The 20370-nt window shown below is 38.8% G+C and overlaps 1 protein-coding gene and 1 pseudogene across 3 annotated transcripts in view; one reads left to right on the top strand and one right to left on the bottom strand.

Annotated features, from left to right (window-relative positions):
• Positions 1–20370, bottom strand: part of KPNA1 (karyopherin subunit alpha 1) — a 149252-nt gene that overhangs the window by 111632 nt on the left and 17250 nt on the right. For all 3 annotated transcript variants that reach the window (XM_077118152.1, XM_077118153.1, XM_077118154.1), the window contains one exon: positions 14294–14427. In XM_077118152.1, the coding sequence (XP_076974267.1) occupies positions 14294–14422 (129 nt within the window). In that variant the 5' untranslated portion in view covers positions 14423–14427. The remainder of the gene's footprint in view (positions 1–14293; positions 14428–20370) is intronic.
• On the top strand, positions 4588–5169 carry LOC143648324 (large ribosomal subunit protein uL6 pseudogene; annotated as a pseudogene).

Genomic DNA, 20370 nt, shown 5'->3' with positions numbered 1-20370 from the left:
TTCCTCATGTATTTTGGGGCATTTTGATTCTGTGCATAAATATTTATGATTGTTATGTCTTCTTGTTTAATGGTTCCTTTTATTAGTAGATAGTATCCTTCTTTGTCTCTTTTAACTGTTTTACATTTGAAGTCTAATTTGTTGGATATTAGTATAGCTACTCCTGCTCTTTTCTGGTTGTTATTTGTATGAAATATCTCTTCCCAACCTTTCACTTTCAACCTATGTTTATCTTTAGGTCTAAGATGTGTTTCCTGTAGACAGCATATAGAAGGATCCTGTTTTTTAATCCATTCTGCCAGTCTATGTCTTTTGATTGGTGAATTCAGTCCATTAACATTTAGTGTTATTACTGTTTGGATAATATTTTCCTCTACCATTTTGCCTTTTGTATTGTATATATCATATCTAATTTTCCTTCTTTCTACACTCTTCTCCATACCTCTCTCTTCTGTCTTTTCGTATCTGACTCTAGTGCTCCCTTTAGTATTTCTTGCAGAGCTGGTCTCTTGGTCACAAATTCTCTCAGTGACTTTTTGTCTGTAAATGTTTTAATTTCTCCTTCATTTTTGAAGGACAATTTTCCTGGATATAGGAGTCTTGGTTGGCAGTTTTTCTCTTTTAGTAATTTAAATACATCATCCCACTGTCTTCTAGCTTCCATGGTTTCTGCTGAGAAATCTACACATAGTCTTATTGGGTTTCCCTTGTATGTGACAGATTGTTTTTCTCTTGCTGCTTTCAAGATCCTCTCTTTCTCTTTGACCTCTGACATTCTAACTAGTAAGGGTCTTGGAGAACGCCTATTTGGGTCTAATCTCTTTGGGGTGCGCTGCACTTCTTGGATCTGTAATTTTAGGTCTTTCATAAGAGTTGGGAAATTTTCAGTGATAATTTCTTCCATTAGTTTTTCTCCTCTTTTTCCCTTCTCTTCTCCTTCTGGGATACCTACAACACGTATATTTGTGCACTTCATATTATCATTCAATTCCCTGAGCCCCTGCTCAAATTTTCCCATTCTTTTCCCTATAGTTTGTGTTTCTTTTTGGATTTCAGATGTTCCATCCTCCAGTTCACTAATTTTAACCTCTGTCTCTTGAAATCTACCATTGTAGGTTTCCATTGTTTTTTCATCTCTTCTACTGTGTTTTTCAATCCCATAAGTTCTGTGATTTGTTTTTTCAGACTTTCCATTTCTTCTTTTTGTTGATCCCATGCCTTCTTCATGTCCTCCCTCAATTTATTGATTTGGTTTTTGAAGAGGTTTTCCATTTCTGTTCGTATATTCAGAATTAGTTGTCTCAGCTCCTGTATCTCATTTGAGCTATTGGTTTGTTCCTTTGACTGGACCATATCTTCAAGTTTCCTGGTGTGATTTGTTATTTTTTGCTGGCATCTGGGCATTTAATCAGATTTCCCTGAGTGTGGGACCCAGCAGGTTGAAAGACTTTTCTGTGAAGTCTCTGGGCTCTGTTTTTCTTATCCTGCCCAGTACGTGGTGCTCGTCTGTCTGCGGGTCCCACCAGCAAAAGATTTTGTGGCTCCTTTAACTTTGGAAGACTCTCGCAGCTGGGTGTGTGGTGGAGACAGAGGAAAGGTTGTAGGTTGGTTTTAATGGCTTCAAATTGTGAAGTCCTGGGATCTGAATTCCTTAAGAGAGGGAGTCCACCTGAGTTGCGTTTCACCCCTCCCGTGGGGAAGGTTCAGGTGGTAGAGAGCCCTAAAAGCAGCCTGTTTCTGCGTTTGGGGCAGCTGTAACCTATGTAATCCCAGCACTGAGCCCAGAGGCAACGAAGCCTCCGTAGAAACCAGCCGCAGAAGGCTCTGTTTTGCCCCCTTTCCTCTTTTTCAGCCCAATCGGCAACTTACGCCTTGATCAGTTTCGCCTGAGCTGAGCGCGTATTTTTAGTAGTCAGAAGTTGTTCCTTAATGTCACTATTGGTGTTAGGTTGGGCTCAGTCTCTACTACTGTTGGAGACTCTTTCCTTTCCTTCCAGGAAGTCGCCTGTGGGGGAGGGTCGCCAGCTGCCGTGGCTTGGGGAACCGCTGTTCCGATGCTCCCAGCCAGCCTGGGAAGCCGCGTGTGTGGAAGGAGCTGTGGTCACCGGCCACCGCGGCTTGGGGGACCGCTGTTCCGATGCTCCCAGCCAGCCCGGGAAGCCGCGTGTGTGGAAGGGGCTGCGGTCGCCGGAAACCGCAGCTTGGGGGACTGCTGTTCCGAGGCTACCAGCCGGCCCGGGAAGCCATGCGTGGGGGAGGGTCGCCAGCCGCCACCGCTTGGGGAACCGCCGCTCCAAAGCTCCCAGCTGGCCCGGGAAGCCACATGTGTGGAAGGGGCTCCAGTCGCCACGGCTTGGGGAACCTGATCCAAAGCTCCCAGCTGGCCCGGGAAGGAGGGAGGAAGGGGCTCCGGCCGCCAGCCGCCTCGGCCCGGGGAAGCGCGCGCCTCTCGGGGACCTCACCGCAGCAGAGTCTCTTAGCCGGTCCAGATGTTCCGTAATGGGGTACGCTGCGTGTCTGGTCTCTGTCGTGGCTCCGGGAACTGTTCTGTACTGTTTCTAGTTCTTTAGTAGTTGTTCTGGAGGAGGAACTAAGACCCGCGCACCTTACTAAGCCACCATCTTCTCCGGAAGCCCCGAACATTTTTCTTTTTTGGCTTTGAAAAGGAGGAATCTAATAAGTTGCAAGTTTACAGCTCTAAGGCCCTGAAACTGTCCCAATTAAAGCAGGTCTATAAAAATGTCCAAATTATAGCACCAACAAGAGGTTACCTTAACTCAAGAAAGGTCAGTGAAGTTAGGGTTTCTCTCAACTGGAAAGGCACATGTTGAACATGGTGATGTCTGCTAGCTTTCTCTTCAGCCTTCTCATTTCTTTTTAGAACATTTGCATCACTAGGGGATCTGAAGGTCCCCACAGCAACTTTTGGAAAGTCTTGGCTAAGTTCTGATAAAACTCCTGCAGCCAGTTCTTCTACAGGTTTTCTGGGTCGTCGAACAGCAAGTCCACACTGGGGGCCTGGGGCAGCCGCCCCTGCCAAGGCTCAGCCTGGCCGATCTCAGCTGGGGGTTGGCCCCAGGGCACACCACAGTGGATGGAGGGCTGGGTCTGGCTGGCAGCACGGCCTCACTGGCTCGCTGCTGCGCTGTCGTGCTGTGCTGTTGGCAGGCCCTCAGTGCGGCCCACACGCAGCCATTAGGCTCCTCCAGCCGGGAAAGTTCCCACAGCTGCGGCCGCCACCTCATGCTGAGGGCGTTTCCGCTATACATAAACTGTTAAATCTTTCATACAGCATTTAAGTTGCAAATTTGAAGCCTTCAGCTCACCCCTTTCTCTCACAACCATATCCAGCAGGTTGTATCTAAGAACAATCAACCAACATCATTACACCTCTTAACTTCACAAAACTGTGGGGGTGTCAAAAACACTATCACTCAGAGCCTTGCCTCATATAAGTATATAATTAACAGGATCAAATGGTGATATTTTGCGTATCTCTATTGTCAACTCATACCATGGTATCTTGATTAGTGCAATTGAATCATTAGTGCCTTTGAGTCTAATCAGAATAGAAAGCCGATTGCAAAAAACCATTTTTAAGGTTTTATTTCTCAAGAACCACTTCTGGTACCAAGCTGCATTAGTCAGGGTTCTTTAGGGAAGCAAAATCTAACAGGAGAGATCTGTTAATATAAGATTTTATAGACGTATCTCATGCAACTCCGGGGATGCACAAGTCCAAATTCTATAGTACAGGCCACAAGCTGAAAGTTCCAATGAAGGTCGTTGATGAACCCTCGAAGAGAGGCTGGCTGGCTGAAGAAAAGAGAGTGATTCTCTCTTTTTAACTTCTCCTTTAAAGCCTTCAGCCAATTAGATTAAATATTATTAATTGCAGGAGACACTTCTCTTGGCTAACTGCAGAGGTCACCAGTCATGGATGCAATCAACATGCTGACAATTTTTTTTTTTTTTTTTTTTTTTTTTTTTTTTTTTAAAGGAAAGACAGAGAGAAGGAAGGAAGGAAGAAAGGGAAACATCTTTAAACATTTTCTTGTTTTATTGTATTTTGTTTTTCCATTTTTTGTTACATGGGCTGGGGCCGGGAATCGAACCGAGGTCCTCCGGCATAGCAGGCAAGCACTTTGCCCGCTGAGCCACCGCGGCCCGCCCTGCTGACAATTTTATAAAGCAGCTTTCTGGTTTATTAAAAAGCCATAAAATGTGCTTACAGTAACAGTTAGGCCATTGCTTGCCTTGACCATCACCTGGCCAAGTTGACACATGAACCCAATCATAACAGGCTATAAATCAAATCTCAATAAATTTAAAATACTGAAATCATACCAAGTATGTTCTTAGACCACAATGGAATAAAGCTAGAAATCAATAACAGAAAGAAAACTGGAAAGTTTACAAATATAAAGAAATTAACAACTATTAAATAGGTCAAAGAAGAAATCACAAGGAAAATTAGAGAATAGAGATGATTTTAAAATTTACTACAAAGCTACAGCAACTAAAACAGCATAGTATTGGCATAAAGACAGATAACATACATCTCTCTCTGCCTCATTTACTGTAAGAATGAAGACCATGCTCAGCAACCAGACTGTCGAAATTCCAGAAAATGTTGACAAGACACTGAAGGGCCACACAGTTATTGTGAAGGGGCCCCGAGAAACCCTGCATAGGGACTTCAAGCATGACAATGTAAAACTCAGTCCATTTGGGAAGAAAAAGAAGAGGCTTCCAGTTGACAAATGGTGGGGAAATAAAAGGAGCTGGCTACAATTTACACTATAGGTAGTCATGTAAAGAACATAATCAAGGGTGTTGTTACACTGGGCTTCCATTACAAGATGAGGTCTATGTATGCTCATTTCCCCATCAATGTGTCATTCAGGAGAGTGGATCTCCAGCTGAAATCCAAAATTTCTTGGGTGAAAAATACATCCACAGAGTTCCGATGAGGCCAAGTGAAGTGTTGCCTGTTTAGTATCTCAAGCCCAGATCGATGAGCTAATTCTGACCGAAAAGGTATTCAACCTATCAAATTCAGCTGCTTTGATTCAGCAAGCCACAACAGCTAAAAACAAGGATACAAGAAAATTTTTGGATGGTATCTATGTCTCTGAAAAAGGAACAGTTCAGCAGGCTGATGAATAAGAAAGATGTCAGGACTTGTGGAGCAATGGAAACAAGAAACCAGATCTATCTGATTTTAAAGAGGCAATAAAGCTCATCTGTTAATTTGAAGGGAAAAAAAAAAAGACAACATTTGAACTAATGGAATAGAACTAAAAGTCCAAAAACAAATCCACACATTTACTGTCAGTTGATTTTTGACAAGAGTCCCAAGGCTATTCAATGAAGAACAGGGTCTTCAACAAATGGTTCTACAATAACAGGAAATCCACATGCAAAAGAATGAATGTGAGCCCCTACCTCTCATCATACACAAAAATTAATTCAAAATGGATCAATGACCTAAATATAAAAGCAAATACCATAAAATTCTTACACGAATAAATAGGGAAATATTTTCTGGACCTTGTACTAAGCAATAGATTTTTAAACTTTGCACCCAAAAAACAAGAAATAAAAGGAAAAGTAGAATAACATGGACATTATCAACAAGATGAAAATACAAAACTACAGAATGGGAGAAAATATATGGAAACCATATGTGCTAGTCTGAAACTGTTACATACCCCAGAAAATTCATGTTCTTTCTCCTAATCCAATCTTGTGTGGCTAGACCTACTGTTTAAGTGGAAACTTGGATTTGTTTGTTTCCATGGATATGTGAACCACCCAATTACGGGTTGGCCCTTTTGATTAGATGGAGATATGACTCCACTCATTTAAAATAGGTCTTGATTAGTTTACTAGAGTCCTTTAAAAGGGGAAATATTTTGGAAAAACCTCAGATGCAGACACAGACGTATGAAATTGCAGAAGCCTCAGGAGACACCAGGCACTGAGAGAGGTGACAGAAGTTAGACAGCAGAAGCGCCATAGGTGCAGACATTTGGAGCTGCTTGGAGTGCCAAAGGAGATGCTGAAGTGCCAACAGAGAGAACAGACACCTAAACACAGATGTTTCAAGATACAGACCCAGCAGACATTGTCGTATGCCTTCTTGTGCTGCTAAGCAAGCCAGAAGGATCCACAGGGGCTGAGAGAGCCATTTGAAACCAGAAGCCAGGAGAGGCTACAAATGTCAGTCACATGCTTTCCCACGTGACAGACATTGGCCTTCCTTGAGTCATGGTTATCTTTCTCTGGATGCCTTCGTTTGGAAATTTTAAGGCCTTAGAACTATAAACTTGTAACGTAATAAATTCCCTTTATAAAAGCCAACCCATTTCTGGCATATTGCATACCAGCAGCTTTAGCAAACTAAAACATCATGTATCTAATAAGGGTTTAACATCCACAACTCAACGACAAACAGACAAGCAAACCAACATTGGTCAAGGACATGAACAGACATTTATCCAAAGAAGCTATTCAAATGGCCAATAAGTATATGAAAAGATGCTCAACATCATAGGCTGTTAGAGAAATGCAAGTTAAAACAATGAGATACAAGTTCACACCCACTAGGGTGGCTATTTAAAAAATTGAAAAGAACAAGTATTGGTGAGGATGCATAGAAATATAACCCTGATACACTGCAGATGGGAATGTAAAATGGTGCAGCTCCTGTGGAAACAGTTTGGCAGTTTCTCAGAAAGTTATACATAATATTACCATATGTCCTGACAATTCCGTTTCTAGGTATATACCCCAAAGAACTGAAAGCAGGGATGCAAACAGATATTTGCAGCTCTGTGTTTATCATAGCATTATTCAGAACAGACATAAGGTGGAAGCAACCAAGTGTCCATCAGTAGATGAATGGATAAAAAAATGTGGTATAGCCACAAAATCAAATATGCAGCAATAAAAAGAAGTGAAATGCTGGTACATGCTACAACATGGATTAACCCCAAAGACATCATGTTGAGTGAAATAAGCTGGACATAAAGGTTTAATATCAGATGATATCTATTATAGGATATGCAGAATAAGCAAATTCATAGAGACAAAAAGTAGAATAATGGTTATCATGTGTGCCGGCTCAACTGTGTTGTGTACCCCAGTAAAGCCATGTCCTTTAATTCCTATTCAGCATTGCTGGGTGGGACTTTTCTGATTGTTTCCATGGAGATGTCACCCACCCAATTGTGGGTGGTAACTTTTGATTAGATGGCTTCCATGGAGATGAAACTCCACCCATTCAAGGTGGGGTTACCTACTAGAGCCCTTTAGGAGAGAACCATTTGGGAAAAAGCTAGAAACCACCAGAACCAACAGAGCTGACAGAGCCAACAGAACGGACAAAGCCCCAGGGAAGCTGTTGAAGAAGTCTTATCAAACGGGGAGAGAGGCTAGCAGACATCGTCATGCACCTTTCCAGCTAAGAGAGAAAGCCTGAACATCATCAGCTTTCTTGAACCAAGGTATCTTTTCCTGATGCCTTAATTTGGACATTTCATAGCCTTGCCTAAATTTGGACATTTTCACACCCTTAGAACTGTGAACTTGGAACTTAATAGATTTCCCTCTTTAAAAGCAATTCCATTTCAGGTATAGCACATTCCGGCAGTGTGCAAACTAGAACACCATGGCTAGGGAGATGAGGGCAATGAGGAGTTAATGGTAAGTAAGTGTGAGTTTTGGTTTGAGATAATGAAAATAGTCTGGAATAGACAGTGGTGAATGTTACACAGTAAATGTCAAAGAACTATCTACTTAAAACAGCTAAACTGATTTTTATGTTATATATATTTTGTTACAATTAAAAATAAATAATTTTTTAAAAACAGGATTGTAAAATAATGGCATTTTCAGCTATGCAAGAGTTCAAAAAAATATGTCTCCCACATACCCTTCCTCAGAAAGCTACTAAAAGATGTGATTTAGGAAAAGAGGGGGTAAACAAAAGAGAGCAAAACATAGGATCAGAGAGAAAAGGATCTTCACAAGAGATGAGAAATTTCCAGCAAAGGGGAGGCCTAGGACAACAACTATGTAGCAAGCCCACAAGACAATCAAAATTGATTAGACATGAAAACAGAAAGGTAGAAGGAGGTCATCTTCAGAAGGAAGGAAAAAATGGATCTGAGTGATTATCTTGGAAGTTTAACCAACTGGAAAATCAGATGAAAAGTAAGAGAATAGGTGTAGGATGGAATGAAAACACAAAAGCAGAAATTCAAAGTAAGCCAAGTAGGTGAAAAGAGAAAAAAGTACAAGAAAGGAAATTTAATCACAGCTCATGTAACTCAGCTCAGCAACCAACAATGCTTACATATTGTAATATAACCATATGAGGAGAATTAATGTAATGGGAAAACTGATATAAGACCTTACATTTTCACCGATTAGCTATGCATACTATTTGGAAATACAGCAGCTTAACTATACTCAACAGCTCAGAAGGGTGAAAGAGACTTACTTGGGAAGGACACCAGGAACACTGATAGCATTAGTTTCAAGTACTTTAGCACTGACTTTTTCAACTGTGCATGCATTACTCTGAAAAAAAATAAATTTTTTTAAAAGAAAAAAATGCCTAAATAATCATAATTTGTATACCTACTTATAGACTTCACACTGTCAGACTTTGCCAATCAAGTTAATTGATGAGTAGAGTTAATCATCAAATAAGTTTATCAACTCTTTCACTTCAGAAGATATTTCCTGTGACTAACAACATTAAACAGACTTCCATTCTTCATCCTAAGATTTTGTGAACTTTTTATCGGGACTAATTACCTATTCACACTGAGTTAGGTAAGAATCTATTTAATTCTCAGTATTTAACTATAAATGTAAAGTGTTCATCTTTCTGTGAAGAAAAACTGTAAACACTGGCTCTATCAGAGTTAACATCCACTCGTCAACTGTTTTGCCAAAGTTAACTTTGGTTTGGTCTGTCAATATCAACGGGATAGAGATCATATAATCAGTGCTATCTAGATAACAGATATGCTAAGTAAATCTATGCTGCTTTGAAAATATCATGTATCCCAGAAGAGCCATGTTTTAATTGTGATTCAATCTGTGGAGGCAGCTGTTTCTTTTAATCCCGATTCAACACTGTAGGGTAGAACCTTTGATTAGGTTATCTCCATGGAGATGTGGTGAGCCCAATTGTGGGAGTGACCTTTGATTAGATGGAGATGTAACTCCACCAATTCCAGGTGTGTCTTGATTAGTTTATTAGAATCCTTAGATTCTAATAGAATGACAGAGCAGATATAGACATTTGGAAAATGGTTACTTGAGAGAACAGAGACACAGATGTTTGGAGATGCTTGGAGCCCAGCAGACATCACCATGGGACGTTAAGCAAGCCAGAAGCTGGAGAGAGGCAAGGGAAGTCAAGAGATGAAAGCCAGTCCTGGAGAAGCAAGGTGAGAAAGCCCCACAGGAACACAGGCTGAAAGCAACGGAGCCCAGGATGCCAGCCACATGACTCTCCTGCTAACAGAAGTGTTCATGACCCACTGACCTTCTTGAGTGAAGGTAACGTCTTGTTGACCCCTAATTTTGATACCTTCATTTCCATAGAACTGTCAACTTGTAACTTATTAAATTCCCTTTATAAAAGCCATTCCATTTCTGGTATACTGCATTCTGGCAGCTTGCAAACTAACACAAAGCCTCAATCTCTTAAAAAGATGGCCTAAAAGATACAGTTATACTTTGTGTATTTGGCAGCATCAATTCCCATGCTATGCTCAAATCTAATGGTTCACAGGTGGATTAAGCCAGTGACTTTTCCAGAAAGATGATAAAGAGATGATCATTGTTGTTCTGTCACGATGAAACATAATGAAGACGCAACTAAAAGCCAAAAGGAACACATCCTTTTATGAATAAGTGGTTAATTCTGCAAAGATCACAAAGCAGACTGTCAGAACACAAACCTTTACTTCATTCCATATAAACTCTATTACAATCTTACTAACTCTCCCTGCCACCCCTATTATCTGGCCACACCACAGCTAAATAATAATAATGAAATGTTTCCAACATTTACAGCACTGACAAATAAAAAACTGAGGTTGTTAATGTACTCTTGGATTCAAATAACTAGATTTTTCTAGTACAGTGTTTCTCAAAAGAAGAATAAGTATTTTGGAAACTTCCCACCATAAGTGTTAAAAAATAATTCATGACAGTCAACCATATTTCTCAAATCATTCATTTGCCCTCATGGAGCTTTTACAGTGTGGGTCAAATGGTCTTTCCTGGTTCAAAATTCTCTTTATAAAAGAGAGTCACCTAAGCCGTCTGTCTTTAAACATCTTTGCCAAACATGACATCCAGGGGTGAAAGTCTCCCTGGCAGCGTGGGAGATCACTCCCAAGGATGAGTCTGGCCCTGGCACCATGGGATCAACAATGCCATTCTAACCAAAAGAGGGAAAAGAAGTATAATAAATAAGGTATCAGTGGCTAAAAGAGTTCAAATAGAGTCAAGAGGCCACTCTGCAGGTCATGCTTATGCAAACTTCAGTTAGACATTGCTACCTATCATAGCTTGCTGAACCCCAACCAAAACCATTCCTATCAATTCTAAAGAAGAATCCTAGGACAGCACATAAGATTCTACAAAAGTTCCATGCGCTACAGTAACTTTCCAGAGACCTACAACCTCTAGACAGGTCCCAGGACCGGGTAAGTCCTGAAATACAGAGAGGCCAACCTCTCCGGAACATCAACTAGTTCCATCCCGCTATCTCTTATTTTCAACAGCACCTGCCAAAATGAAACAGTTAGAATGAGCATAGCCCAAATTCCCCTAAAGGGTGGGAGAAAGATCAAAGGTGATGATGGAGTTACACAGAGAAGGTAGAGTTTAACAAATGTGTATGACTGCTGAATCATTATATTATAGTATTGTTTTAGTTTCCAGTATTTTAGAAGTAAAATCCTAAAGTTGTGGAATGGTAACCCAAACCAAACTCTGAAATCTGCTCAACAGTTAACTGTCGCAATGTGCTTTGAAATGCACTGCTTTCATATAAATGTTATTTTTCACAAAAAAGAAAAAAAGGTCAAATGTGATGTGAGATTTTGTTGGTTTGTTCAGAGTGATGCCCCGATGAATCCCAGAGTGATTTGATCAGTGAGTGGAAAAGTATTTGCAAAGTCCCCTTTGGGGAATGGTGAGAACCGGGAGAAATTCAACTTCCCAAGTTGAATTCTTGATATTCTCACAAGCAGTGTGGACGACCAAAGCTATAGGCTGAGCCCCCAGTCTTGGGGTTTGTTCATATGAAACTTAACCCTGCAAAGGGCAGGTCAAGTTTACTTAAAATTTAGGCCTAAGAGTCACCCCGAAGAGAGCCTCTTTTGTTGCTCAGATGTGGCCTCTCTCTCCAGCCAACACAACAAGCAAACTCACCACCCTCCCCCTTTCTACGCGGGACATGATTCCCAGGGGTGTGGACCTTCTTGGCATCGTGGGACAGAAATCCTGGAATGAGCTGAGACTCAGCATCAAGGGATTAAGAAAACCTTCTCGACAAAAAGGGGGAAGAGGGAAATGTGACAAAGTGCCAATGGCTGAGAGATTCCAAACAGAGTTGAGAGGTTATCCTGGAGGTTACTCTTACACATTAAGTAGATATCACCTTGTTATTCAAGATGTAGTGGAGAGGCTGGAGGGAACTGCCTGAAAATGTAGAGCTGTGTTCCAGTAGCCATGTTTCTTGATGATGACTGAATAATGATATAGCTTTCACAATGTGACTGATTGTGAAAACCTTGTGTCTGATGCTCCTTTTATCTACCATGTCAACAAATGAGTAGAACATATGGAATAAAAATAAGTAATGATTTTTATTAATTAAATAATAAATGATATGTTAATGTTTTTGTTCTTAATTTTTTAATTAATAAATAAAATTTTAAAATAAAGTCAAATGTGATGATAAATGTACAGCTATATGATGAGACTGCGAACCACTGACAGTACACTTTGGATGAATACATGATATGTGAATATATAATATATATCAATAAAAAATAAATAAATGGACAAAGGACAGATTAGAAAAAGGAAAAAAAAAAGTCCGCCAGAAGTGATGAACCATTTGTCTTAAGCATTTTAAGGAGGACAAGGTAAGGGTAAATCTCAGGTGCTTTTTCAGATTTCTCAGGCTAAAAAAGATTGTTAAGAATTGATGTACTAAACATGTTTATGAATAAAACAGATTTAGGGGTTTGAACATATTATCTGAGATTCTTTAACACACTATAGAAGAAAGAAATGCAAAAACAGACAGACATGAAGCACATGGTAAAATGGTGACAGCAATTAAATCCTAAAAATTGGTTTATAGGATTCAGTATCTATTATTTATTTTTGTATATGTCTGAAAACTTTCAAATTTAAGTTTACAAAGAAAAGTAATGTTTTATTGGTCATTCAAGAGTTCTATAACAAATATGTTCATAAAATCCTAAGGAAACAGCAATTTTAGGAAAAAAAAGACTAAAAATAAATAGGTCAAAATGTTAAAGTGTTTATATTATAATGGGGACCAGAGATACATCCCTATCCTTTTTTTTAAATATTTTAATTGAGGAATTTTCACACACTTACAGTCCATACATGGTATACACTCAATGGCTCACAATATCATCACACAGCTGTGTATTCAACACCATCATCTTTTTTTAGAACATTTGCATCACTCCAGAAAGAGGAATTAAAAAAAGAAAAAACTCATTCATCCAATATCCCTTACTCCTCCCTCTCATTGACCACTAATGTTTCAATCTACCCAATTTATCTTACCCCTTATCCCTCTTATTACATATTTATTTTGTATCCATATTTTTTTTAACTCATCTGTCCATAACCTGGATAAAAGGAGCATCAGACACAAGGTTTACACAATCACACGGTCACATTGAAAAAGCTATATATTTATACAATCATCTTCAAGAATCTAGGCTACTGGAACAGAGCACAGCAGTTTCAGATACTTCCTCCCTTTAGCCTCTCCAATACCATAAACTAAAAAGGGATACCTATATAATGCATAAGAATAACCTCCAGGATAACCTCTCAACTGTTTGAAATCTCTCAGCCACTGGAACTTTTCTCACTCCTCATTTCTTATTTCCCCTTTTTGGTCAAGAAGGATTTCTCAATCCCATGATGCTAGGTCCAGGTAAATCCCAGGAGTTCTGTCAGGGAGATTTACACCCTTGGGAGTGATGTTCAACATGGTGGAAGGCAATGAGCTCACTTGCCGAGTTGGCTTAGAGAGAGAGGCCACATCTGAGCCACAAAAGTTCTCTGGGATGACTCTTACGCATAATTATAAGTAGGTTTAGTTTACCCTTTGCAGTAACAGGTTTCATGGGGCGAAACCCGAGATGGAGGGCTCAGCCTATTGATTTAGTTGTCTCCACTGCTTGCAAGAATATGAGGAATTCCCCAAATAGGGAAGTTGAGTACTTCCTCCTTTCTCCTCAGTCCCTCAAAAGGACTTCGCAAATACTTTTTCATTCACTGTACAATTACTCTGGGATATATCGGAGTATCACATTAACCTGGACAAACTAACAAGATCTCATGCCTCATTCAAGATTCCATGTACTCGTGGTATTCAATTAAACTGACCATACAAGTTAAATTAGGTAAAACGCTACCCAATATATAAAATTTGCTCCAAATCAACATCATTCCCTCTGGTCTCACACAGAAGTTGAAGTTTTAAAATATGGACCGTACCATTCTTTACCCTATATTCTGATTTATCTTAGTCCTATTCAGGTCAGCTTCATTACATCTCTAGGTTGAAGTCTGATTCCTTTTGCACCTTTTCAAACAGTTCTAATGCTGACTTTCCTAGCTTCCAAGCTCCAACTCTGAGTCTCAGGTGTCCATAAACACCTGAAGTTTCTGAGAACAACCAGCTTCAATACAAATACCACAGTACCTCAGAATTTACAAATAACAATTACAACTCCTGAATGCATGTGATTACTTTAGGAGCTTACAGTCTAAAACCCTTTACAATAGGCCCTAACCCTATTCTTTTATTACACTTTTTAGTAGTTCAGCCTTTCCCTGCCAAAAAGTGTTGACTTTCTCCTGGAAGTTGTGTATATAATAAACTTTGTTGAAAAAAAATTATCCTAAAGAGTAGGTTTCAGGTTTAAAACGAACTATTAATTTATTTTAAATAAATCAATAAGGGTAAAGGATTTACCTGCTCTTCTCTTTTCTGCTTGCGTAACTGAAGTCCTTCTTCCTCCCTCCTTCTGCGCATCTCATCAGGATTCAAGGATTTATTCTTGTAACTTTTCAGGCGAAAATTCTCTTTTCCTGGGGTGGTCATGATTTCTACAAAGTTAAGTGGGGGGATAAACAGATGAGCTAACTATATTGAGATTGCTATTCCAAGAGCTCAGCATTTTAAAAATGTGCATACCAAACCACAACCTCACAGAGACCCAGGAATACTTACTTCGTGTCTCTATGAATTTCTACTCTGGACATCTCCAACAAATGAAATCATGTATATGTGGTCTTTTATGCCTGGTTTCTTTCATTTAGCATGTTTTCAAGGCTCATCCTTGTGGTAAAATGCACGAGCATTTCATTCCTTTTTATGGCCAAATAATATTCCATTGTAAGGCTACACCACAATTTGTTTATATATTAATCAGAGCATGAAAATAACCACTTCCTGTTTATTAAGAGTAATGCTGCTTTAAACATTTGTGGATAAATTTTTGGGTAGACATATGATTCCAATTCTCTTGGAAATGTCCAAGGAATAAAACTGCTGGGTCATATTGTTTTTCAAAGTGGCTGGACCATTTTAGACAGCAAAAATGTTTGAGGGTTACAACTTTTCCACATCATCCCCACTCTTGGTATTGTCTTTTTTTTTTAATTTTTAAATATTTTTATTAGAGAAGTTATGGGTTTAGAGAACAATCATGCATAAAATACAGGATACCTATATACCACCTCACTACCACACTTTGCATTGGTCGTGTGGAATATTTGTTACAATTGATGATAGCACACTTTTCTAATTGTACTATTAATTAAAGTCCACAGTTTAACTTCGGGTTCACTGTTTGTGCAGTATTGTTCCATGGATTTATTATTATTTTTTAAATGCCAAAAAACACCAAGCAAATGCAAACATTCCTATTTTGATCATTTTGTTCAAATATATAATCAGTAATTCACAGTATCATCACATAGTTGCATATTCATCATCATGATCATTTCTTGGAACATTTGCATCTACTCAGAAAAAAAACTGAAAACAGAAAAAAAATTTATACATGCCATACTCCTTACTACTCCCTTTCATTAATCACTAGCATTTCAAAGTAAATTTATTTTAACATTTGTTCCCCTTATTATTGATTTTTATGCCATACGTTCTACTTGTCTGTTGACATGGTAGATTAAAGAAGCATCAGACACAAGGTTTTCACACAGTCACATTGTGAAAGCTATATCATTATTCAATCATCATCAAGAAACATGACTGCTGGAACACAGCTCTACATTTTCAGGCAGTTCCCTCCAGTCTCTTCATTACATCTTGAATAACAAGGTGATATCCACTTAATGCTAAACAGTAACCTCCAGGATAACCTCTCGACTCTGTTCGGAATCTCAGCCATTGACACTTTGTCTCATTTCACTCTTCCCCCTTTTGGTCGAGAGGATTTTCTCAATCCCTTGATGCTGGATGTCAACTCATTCTAGAGTTTCTCTCAATCCCTTGATGCTGAGTCTCAGCTCATTCTAGGATTTCTGTCCCATGTTGCCAGGAAGGTCCACACCCCTGGGAGTCATGTTACACGTAGACAGGGTGAGGGTGGTGAGTTTGCTTGTTGTGTTGGCTGGAGAGAGCAGCCACATCTGAGCAACAAAAGAGGCTCTCTTAGGGGTGACTCTTAGGCCTAATTTTAAGTAGGCTTGACCTATTCTTTGTGGGGTTAAGTTTCGTATGAACAAACCCCAAGCCTATAGCTCTGGTCGTCGACACTGCTTGTGAGAATATCAAGAATTCAATTTGGGGAAGTTGAATTTTCCCTCGTTTTCACCATTCCCCAAAGGGGACTTTGCAAATACTTTTGTATTCACTGTTCAAATCACCCTGGGATTTACCGGGGCATCTCTCTGGAAAAACCAAAAAAATCTCATGTCCTACTCAAGGTTTCATGTACTTATGGTGTTCAATTAAGCGTTTTACATAAGTTATATTAGGAAATGCCCTAGTCAAAATATAAATTTTGTACCAAATAAACATTTTTTGCTTTAGTCTCACACATAAGTTGAAAGTGTAAAATATTAATTACCATCTATTTTCACCACCCTGCAGTAATGACATTCCTTTGTTCTTCCTCACGCAAAAACACTTTCTAAAATTTGTACATTTAGCCACTATCATTATACACGCTAGGCATTCCTAGAATATACCATCTCAATCTTGATCATCTATCTTTCTTTCTGATTTCATTTGTGACCCCAGCCCTCCTCCCTCTATCATTCTCACATTCAGCGTCATTCAGTATTTTAACATAATTGTACTATAGTCAGGTAGTATTGTAGTATTCTGCTGTCCATTTCTCAGTTTTTACGTTCAGTCCTGTTGCACAATCTGTACCCCTTCAGCTCCAATCACCCAATATCTTACCCTATTTCGATCTCCTGATGGTCTCTGTTACCAGCAAAATTCCCCAAGTTTATTCATTAATGTCAGTTCATATCAGTGAGACCATACAGTATCTGTCTTTTTGTTTCTGGCTAATCTCACTCAGCATAATGTCCTTAAGGTCCATCCATGTTGTTACATACTTGATAATTTTACTCTGCCTTACAGCTGCATAATATTCCATCATATGTATATACCACAGTTTGTTTACCCACTCGTCTGTTGATGGACATTTTGGCTATTTCCATCTCTTCACAACTGTAAATAATGCTGCTATAAACATTGGTGTGAAAATGTTTGTGTCCTTGCCCTCATGTACTCTGAAGATAGCTAGCAATGGTATTGCCAGGTCACATGGCAATTTTATACTTTTAGCTATTCGGGGGACACTGCCCTTCCAGACAAATTTGGTTACTGCTTTTTCTATTTCTGAAAATTAAGTTCTCAGGATTTTAATTAGTATTGCATTGAATCTGTAAAACATTTTAGGTAGAATTGACATCTTAACTATATTTAGTCTTCCAATCCATGAACACGGTATGCCCTTCCATCTATTTAGGTCTTCTGTGATATCTTTTAACAATTTCTCGTAATTTCCCTTGAACAGGTCTTTTGTCTCCTCGGTTAAATTTATTCCTAAATATTTTATTCTTTTGGTTGCAATTGTAAATGGAATTATTTCTTGATTTCCCCCTTAGACTGTACACTGCTACTGTATAGAAACACTACAGATTTTTGAGTGTTGATTTTGTAACCTGCCACTTTGTTGTACTCATTTATTAGCTCTAGTAATTTTGCTGTGGATTTTTCGAGGTTTTTGACATATAGTATCACATCATCTGCGAACAGTGAGAGTTTTACTTCTTCCGTTCCAATTTTGATGCCTTGTATTTCTTTTTCTTGTCTAATTGCTCTGGCCAGAACTTCCAACACAATGTTCAATAACAGGGGTGATAGTGGACATTCTTGTCCCTGATCTTAGGGGGAAAGTTTTCAGTTTTTCCCCATTGAGGATGATGTTAGCTGTGGGTTTTTCATATATTCCCTTTACTATTTGGAGGAAGTTCCCTTCTATTCCTATCCTTTGAAGTGTTTTCAATATGAAAGCATGTTGAATTTTGTCAAATGCCTTTTCTGCATCAATCGAGATGATTGTGTGGTTTTTCTGCTTTGATTTGTTGATATAGTGTATTACTTTAATTGATTTTCTTATGTTGATCAATCCCTGCATACCAAGGATGAATCCTATTTGGTCATGATGCATAATTCTTTTAATGTGTTGCTGAATTCAATTTGCTAGAATTTTGATGAGGATTTTTGTTTCTATATTCATTAGAGAGACTGGTTTGTAGTTTTCTTTTTTTGTAATATCTTTGTCTGGCTTTGGTATGAGAGTGATGTTGGCTTCGTAGAATGAGTTAGGTAGTTTTCCCTCCTCTTCAGTTTTATTGAAGAGTTTGAGCAGGATTGGTATGAATTCTTTCTGGAATCTTTGGCAGAATTCACATGTGAAGCCATGTGGTCCTGGACTTTTCTTTTTGGGGAGCTTCTTTTTTTTTTTTTTTTTTTTAGAGAGAGGGAGGAAGGGAAGGAAAGACAGAGAGAAGGAAGGAAGGAAGGGAAACATCTTTAAACATTTTCTTGTTTTATTATATTTTGTTTGTTTGTTTGTTTTTTACATGGGCTGGGGCCGGGAATCGAACCGGGGTCCTCCGGCATGGCAGGCAAGCACTCTTGCCCGCTGAGCCACCGCGGCCCGCCCCTTTGGGGAGCTTCTTAATGACTGATTCAATTTCTTTACCTGTGATTGGCTTGTTGAGGTCATCTATCTCTTCTCGAGTCAATGTTGGTTGTTCATGCCTTTCTAGAAAACTGTCCATTTCATCTACATTGCTGCATTATAAGCATAAAGTTGTTCATAGTATCCTGTCATTACTTCCTTTATTTCTGTGGGGTCAGTGGTTATGCCTCCTCTTCCATTTCTGATCTTATTTATTTGCATCCTCTCTCTTCTTCTTTTCGTCAATCTTCCTAAGGGTCCATCAATCTTATTTTCTCATAAAACCAGCATCTGGTTTTGTTGATTTTCTCAATTGTTCTCATGTCTCAATTATTTATTTCTGCTCTAATCTTCATTATTTCTTTCCTTTTGCCTGCTTTGGGGTTAGTTTGCTGTTCTTTCTCTACTTCTTCCAAGAGGACAGCTAATTCCTTGATTTTGCGCTTTCTTCTTTTTTGACATAGGCATTTAGGGCAATAAATTCCCCTTTTTAGCACTGCCTTTCCTGTGTCCCATAAGTTTTGATATGTTGTGTTTTCATTTCCGTTTGCCTCAAGATATTTACTGATTTCTCTCGTAATTTCTTCCTTGACCCACTGGCTGTTTCAGAGTGTGTTGTTGAGCCTCCACATATTTGTGCACTTTCTGGCACTCTGCCTGTTATTGATTTCCAATTTCATTCCTTTATGATCTGAGAAAGTGTTTTGTATGATTTCAATCTTTTTAAATTTATTGAGACTTGCTTTGTGACCCAGATATGGCCTATCCTTGAGAATGATCCATGAGCACTTGAGAAAAAGGTGAATCCTGCTGTTGTGGGGTGTAATGTTTTTTTAAATGTCTGTTAAGTCTAGCTCATTCATTGTATTATTCATTTCTCTGTTTCTTTATTGTACCTGTGTCTAGATGTTCTGTCCATTGATGAGAGTGGTGAATTGACTTCTCCAACTATTATGGTAGATGTCTCTATTTCTCTTTTCAGTGTTTTCAGTGTTTGCCACATGTATTTTGGAGCACTTTGGCTCGGTGCATAAATATTTGATTGTTATGTCTTGTTTAACTGTTCCTTTTATTAAGACATAGCTTCCTTCTTTGTCTCTTTTAACTGTTTTACATTTGAAGTCTAATTTGTTGGATATTAGTATAGTTACTCCTGCTCTTTTCTGATTGCTATTTGCATGAAATATCTTTTTCCAATCTTTCACTTTCAACCTGTGTTTATCCTTGGGTCTAAGATGTGTTTCCTGTAGACAGCATATAGATGGCTCCTGTTTTCTAATCCATTCTGCCAGTCTTTGTCTTTTGACTGGGGAGTTTAATCCACTAACATTTAGTGCTATTACCGCATGGGTAGTACTTCTACTATTTTGCCTTTTGGATTTTATATGTCATACCTAATTTTCCTTCTTTTTACCTTTACCCATAGTCTCCATTTCTACACTCTTCTCCACACCTCTCTCTTCTGTCTTTTCATATCTGACTCTAGTGTTCCTTTTAGTATTTCCTGCAGAGCCAGCTCTTGGTCATAAATTCTCTCAGTCATTTTTTGTCTGAAAATGTTTTAATTTCTTCCTCATTTTTGAAGGACAATTTTGTTGGATATAAAATTCCTGGTTGGCAGTTTTACTCTTTTAATAATTTAAATATATCATTCCACTTCTTCTCGACTTCATGGTTCTGCTGAGAAATCTACACACAATCTTATTGGGCTTCCCTTGTATGTGATGGATTGCTTTTCTCTTGCTGCTTTCAAGATTCTCTTTTTCTCTTTGACATCTGACATTCTGATTAGTAAGTGTCTTGGAGTATGTCTATTTGG

The sequence above is a fragment of the Tamandua tetradactyla genome, chromosome 10 (assembly GCF_023851605.1).
Source record: "Tamandua tetradactyla isolate mTamTet1 chromosome 10, mTamTet1.pri, whole genome shotgun sequence".
Classification (NCBI taxonomy): Eukaryota; Metazoa; Chordata; class Mammalia; order Pilosa; family Myrmecophagidae; genus Tamandua; species Tamandua tetradactyla.
The sequence above is the reverse complement of the archived record's forward strand: the minus strand, read 5'-3'. Positions and strand labels throughout refer to the sequence as shown.